Source organism: Nansenia antarctica (assembly GCF_963989245.1).
Source record: "Nansenia antarctica genome assembly, chromosome: 8".
Taxonomy (NCBI): Eukaryota; Metazoa; Chordata; class Actinopteri; order Argentiniformes; family Microstomatidae; genus Nansenia; species Nansenia antarctica.
The window spans coordinates 58,402,080-58,427,301 of NC_137678.1; the positions used below are offsets into that span (position 1 = coordinate 58,402,080).

The 25,222-nt window shown below is 44.4% G+C and overlaps 1 protein-coding gene across 1 annotated transcript; it reads left to right on the forward strand.

Moving 5' to 3' along the window:
- Positions 1 to 9: 9 nt before the first annotated feature.
- LOC308164485 (importin-4-like) lies at positions 10 to 25,222 on the forward strand (the record flags this gene model as incomplete). Its single annotated transcript, XM_080538565.1, has 28 exons — positions 10 to 75; positions 530 to 616; positions 2,080 to 2,159; positions 2,474 to 2,515; positions 2,718 to 2,850; positions 7,367 to 7,546; positions 7,867 to 7,932; positions 8,717 to 8,839; positions 9,203 to 9,286; positions 10,588 to 10,737; positions 12,892 to 12,945; positions 14,338 to 14,447; positions 14,643 to 14,751; positions 15,789 to 15,924; positions 16,058 to 16,177; positions 16,490 to 16,603; positions 17,019 to 17,163; positions 18,031 to 18,108; positions 18,438 to 18,495; positions 18,712 to 18,817; positions 18,928 to 18,998; positions 19,271 to 19,393; positions 20,975 to 21,151; positions 21,749 to 21,975; positions 23,444 to 23,576; positions 24,086 to 24,190; positions 24,567 to 24,636; positions 24,726 to 25,222. 28 exons carry the CDS (start codon positions 10 to 12, stop codon positions 24,854 to 24,856), a joined length of 3,078 nt encoding a protein of 1,025 aa, XP_080394691.1. The 3' UTR covers positions 24,857 to 25,222.

Here is a 25,222-nt window from a genome sequence, read left to right on the forward strand (position 1 = left end):
AGAGACAAAATGTCAGAGGGACTAGAGCAGATTCTGTTACAGCTCACCCAGCCTGACAATGCCGTCATTCAGCAGGTAATGTGAACAGATAGACCTGTCTTAATTGATCTGGTCAAACGGGATGGGCACGACCGTGTGTTTAACCATTAGTACCAACCGTCATTAGTGGCAAAGCTTTGGTGACCCTGGGCTAGCCCGTTTACTACCAACTGCTACACATCAGTTACCAGTCTAATGTCACTACTAGATGAGACATTGATTAGAAGTGTGATCAAAATGCAGTGTGTCTTTGACAGCTGACACTGCAGGCTATTCTTCTGTCACTCATACACGTGACAGTCCCCTGTGTCTACAGTGCCAGTGGTCAGCATTCATGTTCATATAGATTTGTTACTACTTGGCAAAACACTGTTACAGTGTTGTTTGTTTCCTCTCTTTAGGAGGGGAGCCACCCCTCCTAAATTTCGTTGTTTGGTACCTGTACTGTAGCAATGACAATAAAGTCCATTCATTCATTCATTTGTTTTAGGCCATTGCTCAGATGGAGCAGGCTTTCAGAGACCCAGCCTTCATTCCAGCTCTGTGTGCTGTCATGACGAGCTCCCAGAATCCACAGGTATGTACACACAGTACAAACATGGGTCCCCTAACCCTCACATCGGAGAAGAGTTCAGAATCAGTTGAGGCTAATGAGGTTTACAGGTTGAGGCTAATGGGGTTTACAGGTTTGCTTACAGGCAGTGGCGTAGCGGACGGGCCCGCAAGCGACGCACCGCGGGGGGGCCCCAGCCACTAGGGGGCCCCCTAACATTGGATCCCCTTTTTTTTTTTTTTTTTTTTTTTATAATTTAAAAAAATATAAAACAAAGGAAATAAGTGGCCCTTCATTGTGTCAACCTTAATTTTAATATATAGGCCTATATTTAAAAATATATACATAGTTAGCCGTATCCAATAGCAACATCACTTTGACGTCACACGTAGGCAGCGAGACACAAGGAAAATGAGCAAGCGAAAATACAATACAAAGTACAATAAGCATTCTTTAGGTGGTGATAGATTCTCTATTCGGACATTATAGCCGCTATATGTGGGACTGTCGGTCCGATATTGTAAAAAAATCTAATAAAAAATGTATGTTTACGGAAGTACATGTCTCAAGTATTATCTCGGCGGTTAGTCGAGTGAAAGAAAAACAACATACAGATGATAATTCACACAATATAATACCACGAAAGCGTACAGCACTAAACAATAACATTTATTTGGGCAGCATCATACTCAAACTCAGGCAGAAAGGCAGGGTCCGGCCAGGTTCACAGTCACAGGCTGTCAGTGCATCATACAGGTACATAATTCAGCATGGTTAGGCTATATATAGCTGTTTCTTTTTCTATTCTACTATTCTATTCTACTTCTGCTGTCTGCGTCTCCCTGGGTATTCCTAGACCAGATGGCAAACAGTAAAGAAATGTCACAATATACCAGGACTTAAGAAACGAGATGTCCAACAAAGGATTTGACTAACCCTGGCCAATTTTACGCAACAAGTAGACTCTGATGCAGCGGAGACAGGGTTGCCAGATTGGCTGGTTTTTGGTGGATTTAGAAGTTTTTAGATTGATTAGGTTGGAAATTCTCAATCCCATCTGGCAACCCTTAGCGGAGAGTCTACAGATATGTTTACAGATATCACACTGCTGTGCACACCACACTTTGTTAAAATAAATAAAGCTTGTACTATTCTACTTATAATACATTCTACTGATGTAGTGTAGTCTACCATTTGGATTTAGTTATAGGCTATTGCTCTCACTTGTTTGTACCGTTTGCTAAGTCAAGCATTTAGAATGTAGAGTGCATATTGCGAAATTTCGCAACGTCAATAACGCATCGGCCTGGTTTTTTTTTTTTACTCCGTTGCGAAAGGGCCCCCGCCGCCACCTTGCGGGGGGGCCCCGGGATTTTGCGCTACGCCACTGCTTACAGGTTTGCTCACCTTGTGTTGAGTTGTCAATGATATGTGTTGTCTTCGCTACCGTCACCTTCATCCGGGCATTATAAATCCATCTCTCTCAGATTCGCCAGTCAGCCGCAGAGATGTTGAGCATGCGAGTGATGAAACGCTGGAAGAAGATGAGCCCGGATCACAGAGAGAGGTTGGGTGTTGTTGTCATTCCTTCCTTCCTACCCCTTTCTAATGATGACATTCAAAAATACTATAGTTAGAGTAGAACATTGTTACATAAACGAAATAATAAGAGTTGATTATTCCATTGTGTATTTTTGGGGGGTCATAGGAAACAAATGATGGAAAGCCTCCTCCTTCTTGGAACTCGAAGCCGTGGTATATGGTGGATATTGGAGAAGAAGAAGCTGGGCCAACATCCACGATATACCACGGCTTCTCATTCCATAACGCTTCATTGTGTTTGAGATGTTATTTTCTTATTTTGTTTTTGTTTTTCCATAGTCTGAAGGCAGGGGTCCTGCAAGCTTTCCAACAGGAGACAGAGTAAGCTTTTTGTATTGATATGAAAGACAATGTAGGTGGCATTTGATGTTGAAACTTTAGGCCAACTTTGTTTGGCCTACATGAAAACCAATGGGTCATGGCACCCAGTTTTATGCTTATCCTACCATAAACACAATGAATAATACAATGAACAACCCCCTTGCTTTGGTCTTTTATGGTAAATGTGGTATCTCTGTTGCAGCCACACAGTGCTCAGTCACTCCCTCTCACAGCTCAGTGCTGTGATTGTCAAACATGAGACACCTGACCGCTGGCCAGCTCTTCTCACCCTGCTCAATGAGTTTACCAAGAGTAATAACCCAACGGACAGGCAGGTAGGCTACACCACCACCTCAATGAGTAATGAGAGATAAATTGTTGTTGCATGTTATCAGTTTACGGTTCGCTTTTTAAAATGGTGGTGGACTTGATACAATCACTGTGCATAGGGCTGGGTGATAAAACGCTCTTGATACAATCACTGTGCATAGGGCTGGGTGATAAAACGCTCTTGATACAATCACTGTGCATAGGGCTGGGTGATAAAACGGTCTTGATACAATCACTGTGCATAGGGCTGGGTGATCAAACGCTCTTGAGACAATCACTGTGCATAGGGCTGGGTGATAAAACGGTCTTGATACAATCACTGTGCATAGGGCTGGGTGATAAAAAGGACTTGATACAATCACTGTGCATAGGGCTGGGTGATAAAAAGGACTTGATACAATCACTGTGCATAGGGCTGGGTGATCCAATCACTGTGCAGAGGGCTGGGTGATCCAATCACTGTGCATAGGGCTGGGTGATACAATCACTGTGCATAGGGCTGGGTGATCCAATCACTGTGCATAGGGCTGGGTGATCCAATCACTGTGCATAGGGCTGGGTGATCCAATCACTGTGCATAGGGCTGGGTGATCCAATCACTGTGCAGAGGGCTGGGTGATCCAATCACTGTGCACAGGGCTGGGTGATCCAATCACTGTGCAGAGGGCTGGGTGATCCAATCACTGTGCACAGGGCTGGGTGATCCAATCACTGTGCATAGGGCTGGGTGATCCAATCACTGTGCATAGGGCTGGGTGATCCAATCACTGTGCAGAGGGCTGGGTGATACAATCACTGTGCAGAGGGCTGGGTGATCCAATCACTGTGCATAGGGCTGGGTGATCCAATCACTGTGCACAGGGCTGGGTGATCCAATCACTGTGCATAGGGCTGGGTGATCCAATCACTGTGCATAGGGCTGGGTGATAGGTGATAATAGGTGATAGGTGATAATAGGGCTGGGTGATCCAATCACTGTGCATAGGGCTGGGTGATCCAATCACTGTGCATAGGGCTGGGTGATAGGTGATAATAGGTGATAGGTGATAATAGGGCTGGGTGATCCAATCACTGTGCACAGGGCTGGGTGATAGGTGATAATAGGTGATAGGTGATAATAGGGCTGGGTGATCCAATCACTGTGCAGAGGGCTGGGTGATCCAATCACTGTGCATAGGGCTGGGTGATCCAATCACTGTGCATAGGGCTGGGTGATAGGTGATAATAGGTGATAGGTGATAATAGGGCTGGGTGATCCAATCACTGTGCAGAGGGCTGGGTGATCCAATCACTGTGCATAGGGCTGGGTGATCCAATCACTGTGCATAGGGCTGGGTGATAGGTGATAATAGGTGATAATAGGTGATAATAGGTGATAGGTGATAGGTGATAATAGGTGATAATAGGTGATAGGTGATGGGTGATAATAGGGCTGGGTGATAGGTGATAATAGGTGATAGGTGATAGGTGATAATAGGTGATAGGTGATAGGTGATAATAGGTGATAGGTGATAGGTGATAATAGGTGATAATAGGTGATAGGTGATGGGTGATAATAGGGCTGGGTGATAGGTGATAATAGGTGATAGGTGACAGGTGATAATAGGTGATAGGTGATAATAGGTGATAATAGGTGATAGGTGATAGGTGATAATAGGGCTGGGTGATAGGTGATAATAGGTGATAGGTGATAGGTGATAATAGGTGATAATAGGTGATAGGTGATAGGTGATAATAGGTGATAATAGGTGATAGGTGATAGGTGATAATAGGTGATAGGTGATGGGTGATAATAGGGCTGGGTGATAGGTGATAATAGGTGATAGGTGATAGGTGATAATAGGTGATAATAGGTGATAGGTGATAGGTGATAATAGGTGATAATAGGTGATAGGTGATAGGTGATAATAGGTGATAATAGGTGATAGGTGATAGGTGATAATAGGTGATAGGTGATAGGTGATAATAGGGCTGGGTGATAGGTGATAATAGGTGATAGGTGATAGGTGATAATAGGTGATAATAGGTGATAATAGGTGATAGGTGATAGGTGATAATAGGTGATAATAGGTGATAGGTGATAGGTGATAATAGGTGATAATAGGTGATAGGTGATGGGTGATAATAGGGCTGGGTGATAGGTGATAATAGGTGATAGGTGATAGGTGATAATAGGTGATAATAGGTGATAGGTGATAGGTGATAATAGGTGATAATAGGTGATAGGTGATAGGTGATAATAGGTGATAATAGGTGATAGGTGATAGGTGATAATAGGTGATAATAGGTGATAGGTGATAATAGGTGATAGGTGATAGGTGATAGGTGATAATAGGTGATAATAGGTGATAGGTGATAGGTGATAATAGGTGATAGGTGATAGGTGATAATAGGTGATAATAGGTGATAGGTGATAGGTGATAATAGGTGATAATAGGTGATAGGTGATAGGTGATAATAGGGCTGGGTGATAGGTGATAATAGGTGATAATAGGTGATAGGTGATAATACGTGATAATAGGTGATAGGTGATAGGTGATAATAGGTGATAATAGGTGATAGGTGATGGGTGATAATAGGGCTGGGTGATAGGTGATAATAGGTGATAGGTGATAGGTGATAATAGGTGATAATAGGTGATAGGTGATAGGTGATAATAGGTGATAATAGGTGATAGGTGATAGGTGATAATAGGTGATAGGTGATAGGTGATAATAGGTGATAATAGGTGATAGGTGATAATAGGTGATAGGTGATAGGTGATAGGTGATAATAGGTGATAATAGGTGATAGGTGATAATAGGTGATAATAGGTGATAGGTGATGGGTGATAATAGGTGATAATAGGTGATAGGTGATAGGTGATAATAGGTGATAATAGGTGATAGGTGATAATAGGTGATAGGTGATAGGTGATAGGTGATAATAGGTGATAATAGGTGATAGGTGATAATAGGTGATAATAGGTGATAATAGGTGATAGGTGATAATAGGTGATAGGTGATAATAGGTGATAGGTGATAGGTGATAATAGGTGATAGGTGATAGGTGATAATAGGTGATAGGTGATAATAGGTGATAATAGGTGATAATAGGTGATAATAGGTGATAATAGGTGATAATAGGTGATAGGTGATAGGTGATAATAGGTGATGGGTGATCAAACGGTCTTGAACGGACATACCTAGAAGAAAAACATATTGAAAATGAATGTCAAAAGTGTATCATTGTTATTGTGGTCAACTTTATCATGATAATAATAATAGTTATAGATTTATCATTGTTATTGTGGTCAACTTTATCATGATCATAATAATAGTTATAGATTTATCATTGTTATTGTGGTCAACTTTATCATGATAATAATAATAGTTATAGATTTATCATTGTTATTGTAGTCAACTTTATCATGATAATAATAATAGTTATAGATTTAGTTGATCTTGATTTGAAAGAATGACAACAACAAACTGCAATAGTCTAGGATGGTAGGTGGCCTCTAGGTTCATCCCTCCTGCCTGGCAAGCCTAGCATTGTTTGTCTGGCATTGCCAGGACACAGCGGAGACACTCACGTTTCACATGAAACATGAAACTTTCCCAGCAGCTGTGCATTCATACAGTGACAGAAAACCCTGTCATGGATACCCTACTCTACACTAGGCCATTCCCAAGCCCCATTATCTCCCTAAAACACCCGCCCTCTCCCCGTTGTGAAGCCATGTCTGTCACCGAGGGCGAGGGTTGCATGACTGGATACAACTTTAACCCAAAGTTACAAACAAATCCCCTCATTCCCAAAACAAAACTCAGACATAGTAATAGTATAGGCAAATGTCAAACAGTATATTTAGTAGGACAAAGTGATCAGAATACATGTTAGAAATGTTTTTGCATACAAAGCTTCAGGTGCTTAGGTGGGCTTCCAGAACGAGGTGCTTGCTGTAGGCAGGTTGGTAGCCAATGAGCAAGTGACCGTCAGAAACTTCCAGGAACGTCCTGAACATGTTGGAAAAGACCATTCAGGCAGAAAGCCACCATCTTGGCAGGTGCACACATTGTCACAGACTGCTAATGCGTCATAAGTAATGACTGAGCATGGTTATTACTGTTTCAACAGGAGAAAGACACATATTGCACCTTTTTAATGTTTTGAAAATCAATTATTTTATGATTTTGAATCCACAGTGAACCCTCTGGTTTATCAAGCATCAATCCTAAGCAGAACTTGTCCTTCAAACTCTACATAATGTAGAGCATGTTGTGATAATAATTGTTATTAATATTTTATTTTATTTAAATATGATTTTTTGGGGGGCCAGTGCATTTACAAATATGTCAATTGGGTGATGCATCTTTTTGAAACTATTGTGTTTTGCTATGCACCACCAAACACATTTCCCTTGTGAGATAATTTGACTTTGAAATTACTTCTGAATAGATTCACTGTTGGGTCTTTCTTCATGGACTGAAGAGTTTTTACTTATTGTAACTTATTCTACTCTTGTCCCCCTCCTCTCAGGTGGGTCTCCTCCTGCTCAGCAAAGTGGTGGAGTCGAACCCGGAGTCCTTCAAGCCCCACTACCGCCAGCTGCTGGAGCTGTTCGGCACTGTACTGGAGGACTTGAACAACCCCAATGCACTGTACTACTGCATCCTCACTCTTACCGCCATGACCGCTTACACCGGCACAGAGGAGATGGTGAGTCCCCTCTAGTCACATGTCATTATTGCCCACTTAAATTCTTACATTTCACCCTATTCTGCCCGTGACCCATACCATGCGAATATTTCCTTTTCACATTGCGTAGCTGTTTTAAAGCGGGCTGAACTGGCCCGGAAAAACATTGTGTTACCTCTGAGGAAAGCAGAGAATGTGCAGTAAATAATGTAAAGTGCACGGTTTGGGTGGGCAGCATGATTGTGTGGAAGACCCTAAATGCATCATGTTGGATGAGCAGATGGTCAGTCTTTCCTCATTCCGCATTCATTGATTGACAGCTGTAATGACATGTCTTCCAGAACTTCATGCGTTCCCTCATCCCAAGACTGATCGTTGCCCTCAGACACCTCATCCAAGCAGACCAGGTTTGTTATGTGCTGATATGTCATTCCCTCAGTAGAACTGTGCTGTGGTGTGTGTGTGTGTGTGTGTGTGTGTGTGTGTGTGTGTGTGTGTGTGTGTATGTGTGTGTGTGTGTGTGTGTGGTGTGCTGTGGACTTGTAACTGGAGCTCTCGGACAAGTAAAAGATAAGTTCACTTGTCCAAAGGACAAGTACCTGAAAAAGCTTAATGTCAAGCCCTGACAGGACATAGTAAAATCACATCAAACAGAACTACAGGAAATAAAAACATCACAGAATTACAGGACATAGTAAAATCACATAAAACAGAACTACAGGAAATAAAAACATCACACTTTACACTCAAGAAAACATTACATCATAAAAAAAGATGATATATAATAACCCGAAAGAAATACGTTTTGGGTCTGTGGTCAGTGGTCACATGATTGGTTATCTATCAGCCTGTCAGAGTGGAGCATTGTTTGATAGAGCTGGGTATTAAGTTCCAGAAATGTACAGCTACCACATAGTATGACACATCTAGCCAGAGCAAGACAGATGTTTTACAGACACACATTTATCATAAAGAATGTTTTGAAGTAATGCAAACCTTCAGGTGAGTTAAACTCAATATGAAGTGAAAGTTGCACGCTCATGTCTCTCTTTGCCATTAACCTTTATTTGCCAATTTTGGAAAATTTGGCCTGGAATGGCTTGGATGCTTTGGATTAGGATGTCAGATCTATTCTAGCTCGTAAGCCACATTATCTGGATGTATTTAGAGCCCTTTGTGTGTATTGTGCAGGACCAGGCCAGCGAGGCCATGAAGGTGTACGAACGTACGGCGGTGTACGATGAGCTGATGGAGAGCGAAGTGTCCATCATTGTGCCTGAAATCATCACTGAAATCGTCCACTTCTGCCTGGAGGTGAGAACACAGTGACTACATTTACATGCACACCATATTCCTGTATTAATTAATCAGAATATGCTCAATATTCCGATTGGGCAAGAGTCATTTAGAATTAAAATGCTCAAAAAGAAGTAGCTTTTTTGATTATGACAATTTCTTAAGCCAACAGACATGATTGACTGGGTGTGAAATTCACATTTTTAATTGACACTTCAGTTGTTTTTTTAAGCTCATACTCTTGTGAGCCTTTCATTCGTAAATTTTTTAGCTGGCTGTAATGTTGACCAATACATGCAGCATACAGTATCTCTTGTGGATTTATGCAGCATTTCTGTTTGCAGTTCAATGAAGTGTGTGTGTGTGTGTGTCTCTCTCAAGGTCAGCGCAGACATCACACTCAGCGACTCCCTGCGGGTCCAGGCTCTCTCATGCATCAATTTTCTCATCAGACTTAAGAGCAAGGTAAACTATAACCAGGGGTGCACATAACTTTTTGGGGCCAGTGCTCAGAGGAGCACCTAGGGATGCTGCTTGGTGCTCCCCGAGCTCGCGAGTCACGACCCGTCCCACAGGATGGATAAAAAAGGGATACATGGATAACTTATATTAGCAAAACGACATTTATTCATAAATAAAGATGAACGAACAAATTATTGTGTGCAAAACAAAAGAAACAAATGCACAATCAAATGACTGCTCTTTAAGCATGAAAGTCTGTCAGACTCCTTTAAACACAATGAAATCAACTGATATCTCTTTAAGCACTGCTCTGTTCTGTAAACACTGAAATCAACTTTTCAACAAAAAGTTACAGCCTAAGCATTTATTTATGCTACAAAGCTTAATCATCATCAATGCTCTCTTGACTGCTGTTAATACTGTCCTCAATTTCAACCATGGTAGAGGATGTTGTAGGCTATCACTTTAAATAGCTCATTATTTTGATTGTGCAACAAAGCCTTTTTTTTTTCCTAATAGAATTCCCAACCATATTCCCTGGGTCAGGGGTCTGAATTTTCACGTGGCGGCGTGATAACCGTGCGATACGCGATATGCGGAATGAAAGTACGAGTTACGATACTTTCCGAATGTTTTCGTGAGGGGAGTCGCCGTGGTCGTCGTCGGTCGACTGTTGTGATGGATTACTCGTCGGGCCTTCGGCTGAGGGGACGGCAAATAGTTACTTAGTGGGGCTTGCACTGCAGTGATGCAGCAGTCAGCAGTCAGCAGTTGGATTTTGAGGAAGTAAATTCCTCTCCCAGCGTTTCCAGCTGTTTGTGCGCAAGAGCGCGTTCATGCGGCTGATCTGCCGCGCAGCATGCATTTTGGCGACGCATGCGCACTGGCGCACCAGTTATGTGCACCCCTGACTATAACCATACTATAAATGGATGCCCTACATACTGCTCCTCTATGCCTAATATAACCCCCAGTGACTTCTCTCCCTCCTTAAACTCAGGATGTGCCATCCTTTCCTCATCCATTTTCTGCCCTTTACACTCAGGCTGTGTTACAATGCTCTACCTTTCCCCCTGTAGCATGCTTTTGTGCAATGCCACGCATTACAAGACGTCATCCGTTTTGTGATCCATCTAGTAATGTGCACACTCCGTACTAGGCAGAAGACGGTAGATAATTGGGACGCTGCAGCAGTTTTTCATTGGAGAAATTAAGAAAAGAAAGCCATCTCTGCATGCATTGCACTTTTCCGTTTTTGCCATTGAAAGTATACGGAGCTGGTGATGACTCTCCCTCCCCTTTAGACGGTGTTGAAGCAGAAGCTGCTGGGCCCCATCCTGCAGACGCTCTTCGCCTTGCTGAGCGCAGCACCCCCGCCTGGGGAGGAGGACCCTGAGGACGAGGAGAAAGACACAGAGGACGACCCCTACAGCCCCAAATACATCGCGGCTGAGGTGATCCTCTTAGTGCCTCTTTTTTTTATTTTATCCCTTTTTCACCCAATTTGGTATCCAATTGTACCCAACCTAGCATCCAATTATCCCCTGCCTATTGCGTAGGATCCGCCGCACGACCCCGTGGCCGGCAGCCCCAGAGGAGATCGCCAGGCAGACTAGCTGTCTGGCTCCTCGAGCCCGACACCGTTACTCCAGCACCAGACGGGGGCGGTGTTGCGCGACGGATCCTTGTCCGGAAATAGTCCTATACCCCCCTTGGGAGCGGCCGCTCAATATGCCGCTCCCTGTGAGCCCCGGCCATATCCGGGTCTGGCGAGACCGGGATTCGATCCCAGTCCCCGGTGGGCAGCTTGCACTAGAGGCTAATGCTTAGACCGCTGCGCCACAGCAGTTCACAACATTGCGTGATACACAGCAGACATAATAGGACAGTTTCCTGAACACATACTAGGACGACTTCTGAAAACTGAAAAACTGAATTGTTTGTAAACTCTTTTTAGTCAATTTTAGGCTTAATCTGTGTTTGGCCCAATATGTGTCAAACACATTGGGCCCTATTATGCACTTCTTAACTTGCCGTCTTAAGTCTTAATTAAGACGCACCGCCAGGTTAAGACCTACCGCAACCCTTATTATGCGCTTCATACGCGCTACTGCTATTATGCAGGTGTCGCTAGGCGCCCACACATAAGACGTAAGACTCCCGTGCATATATTACTCATTGTGGGAGTGTTCATATGTTAATGAAGTGCGCTAGGCGCCCCTGCTATTATGCGATCTGACTTTGCGCCTAGCGCTAAGAAGTGGTTTGAAAAGTTCTTAACTTAAGACGTCAAGGCCACTTTGCTATTCCGCGGTTTGCGCTAGCGCGCTGACCCACTTCTTAAGAAGTCGGTCGGCGCGCATGCGCAAACCGCGGAGGCGCGCTCGTGTTTCAAAACGTGCATGAAGTCTAGCGCCTATGAACTGCATAATAGCATAGCGCTTATGACTTAACGCAGCCGGTTCTTAAAGGGAATGGCACCTGGCACGCTGATTGGGTTGATTGAGAAGACGCCCAAAACACACCCATGACTAATTTCTGGGCTTAGCGCCGGGTCTTAGGCGCCCACTACCGCACGCATAATAGCAAAGTGGCCTTGACCACGCCTCCACGTCTTAAGTTTAGATCTACCGCCTCGTCTTATTGCTTAAGACTTAAGGCGGCTACACACTAGACGATTTTAACCCCGATTTAGCTGTCGCCGACCAGTTTTTGCGGTCGGCGACAAAATCCTCCAGTCGTTGCAAACCCGGGGACGCGCCGTCTCCGACGCTCGTTTAATGTGACAGGCTCAGAGACGCAATCGGAGGACCGCCGACCCCGTCGTTAGGGCCGTCGCAGGGCTCCAGATCTTTTCAAACATGTTTCATTTTATCGGCCGACGGAATCTACATTCTGCTAGTCTGAGATGGGCAACGACCCGTGTGGACAGCACAGCCAATGAGAGGTCGGGGAAATTAGTGATAATAGCCTTTAGCTACGGCGCTAGTTGTTGTGCTAGGTGCATTGACTGACTGTGTCCGCGAATGCTATGCTATTGTTGTGCTAGGTGCATTGACTGACTGTGTCCGCGAATGCTATGCTATTGTTGTGCTAGGTGCATTGACTGACTGTGTCCGCGAATGCTATGCTATTGTTGTGCTAGGTGCATTGACTGACTGTGTCCGCGAATGCTATGCTATTGTTGTGCTAGGTGCATTGACTGACTGTGTCCGCGAATGCTATGCTATTGTTATGCTATGTTGAATGGTGTACTAGTTTTCACTGAATAAATCGCGATTTCTTTCAAAGAAGGTAGCAGGTGTGTTTATGTCCATGTCAAGGAATCGTCCTGACCAAGTGAAGAATCTTGTAGTCTGTGAGCCCCCGTCGTTAACACATCCTGTAGTCGGCGCTGTGCTGCGACGTCTGCGCGCTGCTGCGACACGGACACCAGCACGACGGTCGTTTAGTGTGAGAGGCTCAGCGATGTTACAACTTGAAACGTCGTCTAGTGTGTAGCCGCCCTTATGAAGTGCATAATAGGGCCCATTATGTCAGGTACTGTTAGGTTGACATCTTTCTTTCTCTTTATTTTCCTCAAATAAAAATATTGTCTTTGTCAGCAGGTTATTGACACTATGGCTCTCTACATGCCCCCAGAGAAACTATTCCAACAGCTGGTTAGTATACACCTCGTTCCAAATTATTATGCAAATTATATTTTTCTCAGATTTTCCTAAATAGTCGATGCAAATGACAATCAGTATAATTTTCAAGTCATCAACCGTTAGAGTATAATTCATATTTTATTGAACAAACCTCCCAATGATAACAGTATTTTTTTATTTTATAAAAAGCTCAAAATGCACTGTTCCAAATTATTATGCACAACAGAGTTTCAAAACATTTTATAGGTTGTAAAGAACTAAAAATGGTAATTTGATGAATTTAGGGTTAGGAGGTCATATTAGGAGGTCATATTTACTGAAATCAAAAGCTATTTCAAACAAAAACATCTTAACAGGTCAAGTTACATGTTAACATAGGACCCCTTCTTTGATATCACCTTCACAATTCTTGCATCCATTGAACTTGTGAGTTTTTGGACAGTTTCTGCTTGAATTTCTTTGCAGGATGCCAGAATAGCCTCCCAGAGCTGCTGTGTTGATGAGAACTGCCTCCCACCCTCATATATATTTTGTTTGAGGATGCTCCAAAGGTTCTCAGTAGGGTTGAGGTCAGGGGAAGATGGGGGCCACACCCAGAGTTTCTCTCCTGTTATGCCAGCCAATGACACAGAGGTATTCTTTACCTGCCTGCTTCAAATGTGTACTGTTTGATGATATTCTTTCAACCTGATGATTTATTATATAATAAATGTTTTAGTTGTGTAAAATGATAGTTGTCGGGCTCAGCGTCTCGGAATACTGTATGTCCACAAGACATTTCAGCTTACACCTGGCACCTGACATTCTATTGTTTCTATTATTCTATTTAGACAATACAAACTTGATTCATTGTTTAATGGATTTCATTTTCAGAAAGGTGAGGGCAAGCAAGCAAAAAACAAAAAAAACAGTATCAAAGTACTTTGAATATCCATCAAGCAATATTCGCACGGGACTAGTATTATGTGGTGAGGTCCGTAATTTAGAAATCCCCCCCTCGACGCCTGTGTTTCATGTGATGCATTCGCGCGGGATAAGTGAAGTTTTACAGCAGACTATCTACAGTTACACCAATTATGTCTTCCAAATATGTTATATTCAATATGTAAGCTCTTTCATATAAACATTTTGATATTCTGATGATTCTAAATTCCTGACTAAACACACAAACACACAAACACTGTTACACTAACATCAACAAATGGAGGTCTCCAGTCATCACTCTGAATACTGGTGAAGTGACAGGCATCCGTTAAACAATTTATCATGTTTGTGTGGCCTTGTTCTATTTATTCTCTCATCTGTCATCCCTTGAGTTTTCTCTCTGAAGAAAAACGTTTTTTTCCTTTTTTTAAAGTAATATGAGAAAAATGATAAAGTGCTGCTGTCTCTCTTGTGGCCCAGATGTCCCTCACTCAGGCATGCTTGGCCAGTGAGAACCCCTACGAGAGGAAGGCTGGACTGATGTGTATGGCCGGGCTGGCGGAAGGCTGCGCCGACCACATACAGACCAAGTGAGTACAACTCCTGTTCAAGTCCCCTAGACAAGCACACTGCAACTAACTGGGACTGTTTCCCATGTTAAAGTCCCAGTTAGTTTTGTATGTCTCCTCTTCTTCTCCTTTTCATTCACTTGTAGATGTGTCCAGTAGTTAAGTGTGTGTGTGTGTGTGTGTGTGTGTGTGTGTGTGTGTGTCTGTCTGTGTCAGGTTGTTGTCCTCCATGCTGCAGACAGTGTGCCAGAGTCTGTCAGACAGTAACCAGGTGGTCCGCAGCGCAGGCCTCTTTGCTTTAGGACAGTTCTCTGAACACCTACAGGTCAGTCAGACCGGACGTGATCAGTCGGGATTTTTTCAGATTTAACCGTATTAATAATGAGATTGAGAGGCATCCTTTGAAAAGACATTCTAGCTGAACAGGTTTGTATGTGGAGATGTGGACTTGTTTAGAGCTCCTATCTAACCCCCCCCCCCCCCCCCCCTTCCTCTCAGCCTGAGGTCAGTAAGTATCTAACCCCCCCCTTCCTCTCAGCCTGAGGTCAGTAAGTATCTAACCCCCCCCTTCCTCTCAGCCTGAGGTCAGTAAGTATCTAACCCCCCCCTTCCTCTCAGCCTGAGGTCAGTAAGGACAGCCTATCTAACCCCCCCCTTCCTCTCAGCCTGAGGTCAGTAAGTATCTAACCCCCCCCTTCCTCTCAGCCTGAGGTCAGTAAGTATCTAACCCCCCCCTTCCTCTCAGCCTGAGGTCAGTAAGTATCTAACCCCCCCCTTCCTCTCAGCCTGAGGTCAGTAAGTATCTAACCCCCCCCTTCCTTTCAGCCTGAGGTCAGTAAGTATCTAACCCCCCCCCCTTCCTCTCAGCCTGAGGTCAGTAAGTATCTAACCCCCCCCTTCCTCTCAGCCTGAGGTCAGTAAGTATCTAACCCCCCCCTTCCTCTCAGCCTGAGGTCAGTAAGTATCTAACCCCCCCCTTCCTCTCAGCCTGAGGTCAGTAAGTATCTAACCCCCCCCCTTCCTCTCAGCCTGAGGTCAGTAAGGACAGCCTATCTAACCCCCCTTCCTCTCAGCCTGAGGTCAGTAAGGACAGCCTATCTAACCCCCCCCCCCCCTTCCTCTCAGCCTGAGGTCAGTAAGTATCTAACCCCCCCCTTCCTCTCAGCCTGAGGTCAGTAAGGACAGCTCCTATCTAACCCCCCCCCTTCCTCTCAGCCTGAGGTCAGTAAGTACAGCCTATCTAACCCCCCCCTTCCTCTCAGCCTGAGGTCAGTAAGGACAGCTCCTATCTAACCCCCCCCCCTTCCTCTCAGCCTGAGGTCAGTAAGGACAGCTCCTATCTAACCCCCCCCTTCCTCTCAGCCTGAGGTCAGTAAGGACAGCAAGGAGCTGATGCCGCTGCTGCTGGGCTACATGTCAGCACTAAACCAGTCCAAGATAGGCCACGTCACCAAGGCTTTCTACGCCCTGAAGAACTTCCTGGAGGACCTGGGTGAGAGTGCTGCCCGTTCACTTCACCTGAATCTACTATGGCTATGCCTCCACTCGGAGACGGGATTTTTAACTGGTCAATCAAAGATTCTTTGTTGTGGGTTTTCACTGACACCATTCAACCCCTTCCCTCTCTCAAGAGATCCAACCCTACCTGCCCACCTACCTGCCCACTCTCATGGAGACAATGTTGTCCGCCTTGAGCAACGCAGACAGTCTCCATCTCAAAGAGCTGGCGGTCAGCGCCACCGGAGCCATAGGTAATGCTTATTACTGCTAATAATGAACACGTTTGTGATCACTGGTAGCACACAGAACATCAGCTTAGTATTGGTAACACTTAGAAAGTTAGTTATATCACAGCTAACAGTTTATTATTGGGTTAGGGTTAGGAAAAAGCATGTTCCCTTAGTGGACATTTACCATATTGCTTTAGCTATTATGTTCTTTCGTGTCAGTGCAGATTGAGATGAGGATTGGTAGCCACGTCAGACTCTGTTTGTTAATACACCCACCAGGGTAGTAAACCTTTCAGACTGTATTAACCCCCCTCCCTTCCTCTTGCGGTTCAGCCAACGCTACTAAAGAGATGCTGGTGCCTTACTTCCCCCCCGTCATCGAGAGTCTGAAGGGCTTCCTCACAGACACCCGTGACGAGATGAGGTCCCTGCAGACACAGGCTCTGGGTGAGCTAGCGCTAATGCTGCTATCTTGTCATCTTTCATGTTGTCAATAGGCTAGGTGCACGATCTCCACTACTTCCTGAAAGGCACCTTGCATGAACATATCCTGTCTCACTCTATTGGTTGAATTGATTAATCAGCTGTGCGGTAAACTGTTGGAACACACAGTGCACTGCTGATTAATCAATTAAACCAATAGAGTGAGACAGGATATGTTCATGCAAGGTGCCTTTCAGGAAGTAGTGGAGATCGTGCACCTAGCCTATTAAAACACGTGTTGTGTTTTTCTTCGCATTTTGACTTCACTCATGTACAAGCTGCATGTCACTGCAGCGTCATCCCAGTTTAATTTACCACAAGTGTGTCCTGGGTTGGAGAAACGGAGGTTGATGATATGTATCCTCGGTCCCCGTGGCAGATACGTTGTCAGTGCAGGCACGCACCATCGGGAAAGACGTGTTCAGCCCACTCGCAGCTGAGTGTATTCTGCTGGGCCTCAATCTCACCGATGCCATAGACCCGAGGTTCCCAAAGTGGGTCGACCCAGACCTGCGCCGCTGCACGTAAGTAGTAGCCGTGTGTGTGAAGTGGCATACAGACACACACACAGCCATTTTGTCTTGAGATTCCACCAAGATCGGCCTGGATAGATCATCTGTGGGCGTTTCTACTCCACTACTCGGAGATTGCAGCCAGTTCAAAACAGGCTTAGTTTTAACAGACTTAAACGAGATGTGTTCGTTCCCAATCATTATAGGTTTCATTTATGTTGTGTCCTGACTTTTTAGCTAATGTACATGGCCCAACCTGTGGTAAACTGTAGCCAGCATTATACAAGTATGGTTGTACAGTTAGGTCCGGAAATATTTGGATAGTGACACAATTTCCATAATTTTGGCTCTGTATGCCACCACAATGGATTTGAAAGGAAAAAAATCAAGATGCAATTTAAGTACATACATTCAGTTTTAATTTAAGTTGTTGAACAAAAATATTGAAAGGTTTAGGAATTACAAAAAAATATATACACAGTCCTCTATTTTCAGGGGCTCAAATGTAATTGGACAAATTAACGTAATCATAAATAAAATGCAAATGTTTAATACTTTGTCGAGAATCTTGTAGGCAATGACTGCCTGAAGTCGAGAACCCATGGACATCACCAAATGCTGGGTTTCCTCCTTTGTGATGTTTTGCCAGGCCTTTACTGCAGCTGTCTTCTTTACATTTGAAAGTGTCCAATAGGGTGTGCAGATCAGTTGTTTGATGCTCTGGGGAAACAAAAGAAGAAAGTGTTGAAAGAGGGCTGAATAATTTCTATAAGCACCGTACTGTATGTGGATGAAGCCATGGAGAGAATGAAAGAAAGGGGCCATGCTATTTCTACAAGCACACTCATGATCTCTCTCTCTCTCTCTCTTCTCCCACAGGTTCAGTGTAGAAAACGCCTACATTGCTGAGAAAGAGGACGCCTGCGACTCCCTAGGAGAGATTGCCTTCAACACTGGGTAACACACATACACATGCTGCTGAATCCCAAATCAACCTCCAGCCACATACTCCTATAGATCTGAGAGGAGTGAGATGGATGAAGGGCAAATAATAACAGCTCTACCGTGTACTCTGATGATGATAGTAGAGTGGCCATTTTGCCACCACCTATCAAATTCTTTCCAGATCTACAGGAATGGCCATGGAGTCAGTCCTTTTTGGAACATAGTAATTAATAGCTGCTGTCGATAGTTAGGAGTCTCACTCACTCGGTTCTCACCATAGATATAGGACACTGGGATATCCGCTATGGTTCTGACTCTTCTGTTCTGAACCCACTCCTCAGTGCTGCCTTCCAGCCCTTCCTCGAGTCCAGCTTCCAGCAGGTTTATAAGCTGAAGGATGTAAGTAGCTCTGCTTGCTCTGTCCTTCTTAAGAAGGAGAATGAGGAGGAGGAGGAGGAGGAGGGTGTTGTGTGTGTCGGTAAATGGATGTCTGATTAAATGATGTATGCTAGCTACTATGTGAGTATGAATAAGTGTGCTACTGTATATTATGAGTGAGTAACGGAGGCATCTCTTACCGTGTACACCCTCTGTTTGCCCGCCTCCCCCTGTCAGTTCCCCCACCAGGATGTGCGGAGGGCCGCTTTCGGGGCCATGGGCCAGTTCTGCCGAGCTCAGCACAAAGTGTGTCAGGAGAGTCCCTCAGAAACCAACCGTCAGGGTATAAACCCCCCCCTTCCCTCTCTCTCTCTCTTCATCCCAATCACTGCTCTGTGCCCACTTTCCATAAAAGGTTGTTAGCTAACATGCTGCTTTGTTTGTCCCTCCTAGTCCTCCAGAAGCGTCTAGAAGTGGTGCTGCCCAGCTTCCTGGAGGCAATACGCAAGGAGCGCGAGCGGCAGGTGATGATTATGATGATGATGAGCCATTTATAGCAATAGAGTAGAGACTGTCTTTGATGAAATCAGTTTTTATATGTATGGCATGTGTATAACATTTTAAGAGATTTTGGTGAACCACATCAAGAGGTATCAAAATAATGGCGGTTGAAACAGCTATATATATCCATAGTGTTCTATGCCCTAATCATGATGTTATAATATAGTTAAATTGGTCAAATAATGGTATGATAATGTGATGATACAGGATAATGTAAATGTCATGTATAACGCAGGTGGTGATGGGCGTGCTGGAGGCCATGAACGTGGTGCTCAAGGCCTGCCAGGGGGATGCGCTGCAGGCATCCGGACGCCTGCAAGAGATCAGCCAGGCCATCCGCGACGTACTGAAGAAGAAGGTGAGATAAGCTGGGCCGGCTTGGGTCTCCAGTAGTACTACTTCCTGGTTCTGAGTAGAGTAGATCTGCTTTCTTCCTCGCTCGTTTTTTGCTCTCTACTATTTTTACTATGCCTACTATCTGTTAGCTGTGTGGATCTTTCAAAGAGAGTCGACTTATTAGAATATAGCCTGCAAAGAAGATTCGCTGCCCTGGAAACTCGCTACGCTAATGATCCTCCGCTTACGCAAGCCTTTCTAAAGGATCAATATTATAATTCACATTTTCCAGAGCTAATGAGACAGCTGACAGCTGCAAAATTCACTGGACAGATTAATCATCCCCCGGAAAGATTCCACAGGCTACAGAAATCACTGAAAAGCAGCCAACCGAAGCCTATCATTAACTAACTTGCGGCCTTGCATGACTGCACAACGCCCGGATAAGAGTCAGAGGCACTCCGACACGGAGCCGAGGCAAGCTCCATCTTCACCTCACAGAGATACTTTGTTGATTGGTAATCCAGCCATCAGAAGCGGGATGGGAAAAGAGCTAGATTTATGCTACCCCCCTGATAAAAAGGTTCCAGACAAAACAAATAATTTAATGACACTGGTGATGGACAGGCCTGGAAAGCAGTGGGCTCCCGTGGACACGGAGCGGAGACACCAGTCAAACCACACAGAGCTAGTACGCCCTGGAACAGACCCCACCGCCTTCACCTCCAAATGATACTTTGTTTATTGGAGACTTGACGATCAGAAACGTGAAAGGTAAAAAATGACATATCCACTGTCTTCCCAATGCAATGGTTTCACACACAACAAAAGATTTGGAAAAGACACTGTCTGATCACCCAGAGACAAAGCGATTCATATTGCATGTGGGAACAATCGATTCTCGTAAAATGGGCTCACAAGACTTGAGACGTGATTTTATAGAACTTTTCAATAAACTTGGCAAGCTTGAGATTGATACATTCATCTCAGGAGTCCTCCCCACGGTAGGCCGAATTTAGCCAACTCCTAAGCCTTGACACTTGGCTCGCTGGAGCGTGCAAACTTAAAGGGATGACATTTATTCACCATTGGAACATTTACTGGAGGCTGAGAGTTATTCAGAAGAGACGGCCTCCACTTAAACAGATCGGGAGAATATCACCTAACAAGCAATATACGTATATGTAAAGCACTTTGAATTGCCCCAGTTGTATGAAATGTTATATACAAATAAACTTTCCTTGCCTTGCCAGTATTGTATATATCAAATGAAAAGCTCAATTACCCAACAAACTAGCTACATTTTAGATACCTAAGGAAATTCCAATACAAGCTTTTGCTATGGTTGTCTCCAGACAGCTTTCATCTGTTCTGGAGACGACTGTCGTTATGATGCAATCGCTTAAGCAGCGTCTTATATGTCTGTATTTTATTTCTTAAATGACCGGTAACTGGCCATCCTCCGCCCCGCTGATTCTCTTTGTTGTTTCAACCAGTTAAACATATTTGGAGAACAATATGGCTGCCTGACAGAACCCAGCCAGTCATTTTGCTGTGTATTAGAATGTCTCAGTGACCCTCCTGTCCCCTCTTCCCCATACAGACGGTGTGTCAGGGTGGAGGAGGAGACGAGGCGGAGGATGAGGAGCAGCAGGCGGAGTATGACGCCATGCTGCAGGAGTTTGCCGGCGAGGGCATCCCGTTACTGGCGTCTGCCGTGCCCGCCGACGTCTTCTCCCCTTACCTCATCGAGCTGCTGCCCCTCATCATGAACAAGGCTGTGAGTCAGGGTGCCTCTGTCTCTCTCTGTCTGTCGCTCTCTCTCTCTCTCTCTCTCTCTCTCTCTCTCTCTCTCTCTCTCTCTCTCTCTCTCTCTCTCTCTCTCTCTCTCTCTCTCTCTCTCTCTCATCTTTGTCTCCTTTAATCCACTGTTCATACTACTATATCACTTTATTTCAACTACTCAGCCATCATCCTTTCTTCTTATTGCCATTCACTACTGCTGTCCCAGTATAAGTCATACTTATGAAACTCTTAATTGTATTGATCTGTCTATACTTCCTCTCTCTCATCTCTCTATCTATCTGCATATATGCTAACCTCTGACTAGCCAGCAAATCTGTCTATTGTCCAAACCATCTTTAATCTATTTCCACAAACAAGCAATCCCACAATGTTCCTTCTTCTTCAAATGGCGCCTGGTCGTGCTTGATTTAGTGAATAACAACCAAAATAAAGTTATGCATGAGTTTTTAGTTTGTAATAATCAAATGTAATTTTACATTTAACCAAAGTATCCCTCGGTCTAAGTCTGCTGAGATGAAAGCATAAAGATATGAAGTGTCAATGAATGAGAGAATGTGTACTCTGTTTGTAGAAATCTTCGTGCACGGTGGCTGACCGCTCTTTCTCCCTGGGCACACTTGGGAAGACCCTGCACTCTCTGGTGGGTGTGTCTGGGGGCAGGACCGTGGCCGGAAAGCTGGCCAACCTGCTGCTGCCGGTGCTGGTGGGCGGGGTGAGGGACAGCAACGCAGAGGTGCGCAAAAACAGCGTGTTTGGGCTGGGAGCACTGGCTCAGGCCGCAGGCCCTACCGTTGCCCAGTATCCTTTCCTGAATGTCTGAGACCGCTTATGTAAGGGGAGGTCGGTAGCTTATCTTATCTGAGTGACACACAGCTCAGCTCTCTCTTTGAGTAAGTTTCAAGTTTATTGTTACGTCACATTACACAAATGTAAGAGAGTAAAATTCTTGGGCTTCGATTATTTACAATAAGCAGTATCTTGCAATTTGTAGACATTAAGGCACTAGGCATAATTCAATAAAAAAGTGTCAATATTACAGGACATAAGTGACAGTAGTAAACTGACTGTGAGCTTAAGCTTAGGTAGTCCATATGCATGGGATGTGTTTGTGGATGATAGTCAGTTGTCTACAGCAGCGTTTCTCACCCTTCAAAAGTCGATCAAATCTCAAGGCACCCCAGTCTAAAATATAGCTATTCAAAAACGACACTGCATCACCCAGACAGCCCCATACACACACACACACACACACACACACACACACACACACACACACTCAGCGGCTATTGATACAAATAAAAGTTGTATTATTATTATTATTATTATTATTGAGAGAGAGAGGAGGGAGGGAAAAAGGCAAGTGTGCATCAAAGGCATCAGGCACGTAACCGTGCTGTATAAACATGACACAGTGACCGAACAAACGCGGGAATTTATGGAACACATTCATTTTCATATTCCCACATTTGATTGGAAACACCTATCCAGTCCATTCAACGTAAACACCGGGGATGCAGAGTTATTAAGCCAGAAAATGCGTCTCTCTCTCCCGCTGCGCGCATCCTTGTCTGGATGTATTAAATTAATTGCATGAAAACGAAACCGTGCGTTATTTCCCGAACTTTCCAACCCTGCTTAGCTTCCGAAGTCGGACGAGAGAATAATGTCACCGATCATCCATATAGAACAACCACCTCCACACGCTGCCGGCGAGCATGCAGGCTAATTGCAGACACACTGACCTTACGCTGAACCCGGTATTGACATTGTGACATGGGAAAGGGGCGCGCGAGACAGATTTTAATGATGTATTGCATTTATTTATTTATAGATTTATTCATTCATTCATGAACGTCAGAATATAGAATTATTTGACGGCACCCCTGAAGACGCCAGGCGGCGCCCCAGTGTGCCGCGGCACCCCGGTTGAGAAACGCTGGTCTACAGTAAGCTTGTTCATGAGCCTGATCGCCTGGGGAAAGTAGCTGTTGGTTAGCCTCTGAGTTTTGACCTTGAGGCTCCGGAAAAGGCTACACCTTTCAGTTCCTGTGTGTGTGTGTCTGTGTGTGTCTGTTGTGACTGCCGTCCTCAATGCAGTAAATGTCTAAAGATGTTTGTGTGCGTGTGCTCGTGTGTGCAGATGTGTGCTCACAATGTCCGTGTGCAAGATTATCCACTGACTATGTAAGTGGGCCCAATACAAGTAGCCCTAGTTCTGTCCTATCTGTCTGTCTCTCAGGGTGTCTTGTTCCTCAACTTGTCTCAGAGACTACCCTATGATGCTGTCCCTCTTCTCCAACCTGCTGTCTAAAGAGAAGGACCAAGCGGTGATCGACAACCTGTGCGCTGCCCTCTGCAGGATGATCATGAGCCACATGGAGGGTGTTCCTCTGGAGCAGGTAGAGTTCAGCCTTAACCTCGGTTATTGCGTGATTATCACATGCGGTAGATTGGCTTTGGGACTATTCCTGAACTCAAAACTAGTGCAAGCGTTGTGACCTAGAGGGTTTGCGGAAATGTACCATTGGGAGTTGGTAAAAGTCTGAGTTCTGCGCCAACTGCAAGTTATTTAGTTCTCTTTAGTTTCTGTGAATCAGCGCCTTTTTTAATAGATTTTATTGTTCTATTCTTTAACAGTCAACATGCAGAGTTTGCCAGCAGCTTACTAAGTGGATTTATCCAATTCAGGGCCAACCAAAACCATACTGTGGTTTTCCTTTCAAATTGTCCTTTCCAGCACTGTTTCAGCAACTATGGTGGATAACCAGGCCAGTCCAGTACAGCTCAGCTTGGCCCGGCTCTGTAGTGTAAATGAGGGAAGAGTGCTGTAGACACAGTCAGATGTTTTGAAGGAGTGTAGTGTTTCAGAGTGTCTCACTGACTAGGCACACCTCTTCTCTTCTCCTAGGTGTTTCCTGCCCTAGTGGAACGTCTCCCTCTGAAGGAGGACATGGAGGAGAATAAAACTGTGTACAGCTGCCTGGCCCTCCTGTATTCCCGCAATCCTGCGCTGGTATTTACATTTTTAGCTCAGGTTTAAACCAGGTTTAAACCTGGATTAGCAGAGGCTTAGATTTAAACCAGGATTAAATTAAACTAGGTTTAAGATAGGATTAAAGTTTGGTGCAACAGGATTAGTAGATAAACCTTGATTTAAACCGGTTTAAAATGTAAACCAGGTTGGTGCAACCCAGCCCAAGTGATTTACTTCTAACCAAATATTCAGCAAGATCAGCGGGCGTACTCACTGGTCATGCTTTGTGTCATAGCTACTTCAGCAGTGTTGAACAGTGTAATTGTGCAGTGAAACATGACACGAACATCGCTGTGCTCTAGATTTCTATGTTGTCCCTTCGTTGTATCATATTTGATATCGTTGTCCCCCTCAGGTGGTAAGTCAAATGAAGCCCATCATATCTGCTTCCAGTCATGTCTTGGGAACCAAAGAGCTTGACGCAGGTGAGAAGAGAACCACAAATCATGTTAGGCAAGTCCCTTATCTTACTGCATTAGTATGCGCTTGCTCACAAAATCTCTCCATTGTCTAGAAACCCAAAACACCCTGCTTCTGTTGGTCCGAGGCTTCGCTGAGCACCACGCACAGGAGTTTCAGGGAGCTGTGAACTCACTTCCTGCAGAACAGAAGATGAAGCTGGCCGCAGCAGTCACCCCATCGTAGTCCACATCAAACATGTCTTCCATTCTCCTTTGATGAGCTAGCAGATTTACACATTTTTACGAAAGGGCTGGGAAAATAGGACAGCAGTTGAGAAATTCTAAAATTGGACAAACCCTAGCACTTCCATCATTCTACTACTAGTCAGCAGTTATGTTACAAGTATTAACTTATTGTCTGTTTTATTATTTTTATGAAATGTGATTTGAATTCATGTGTTATCTATTAGTTCTGTTCTTTTTGTTTTTTGTTTTCTTTTTAAAAGTCTATTACTTGCTTACCCCATGTTATAATTGAGAGCCACCTATATCTATTCTCTGCTGTCCCCTTTCACCACTAATTTGATGAATGTCTGCCTTAGAGTGTGAA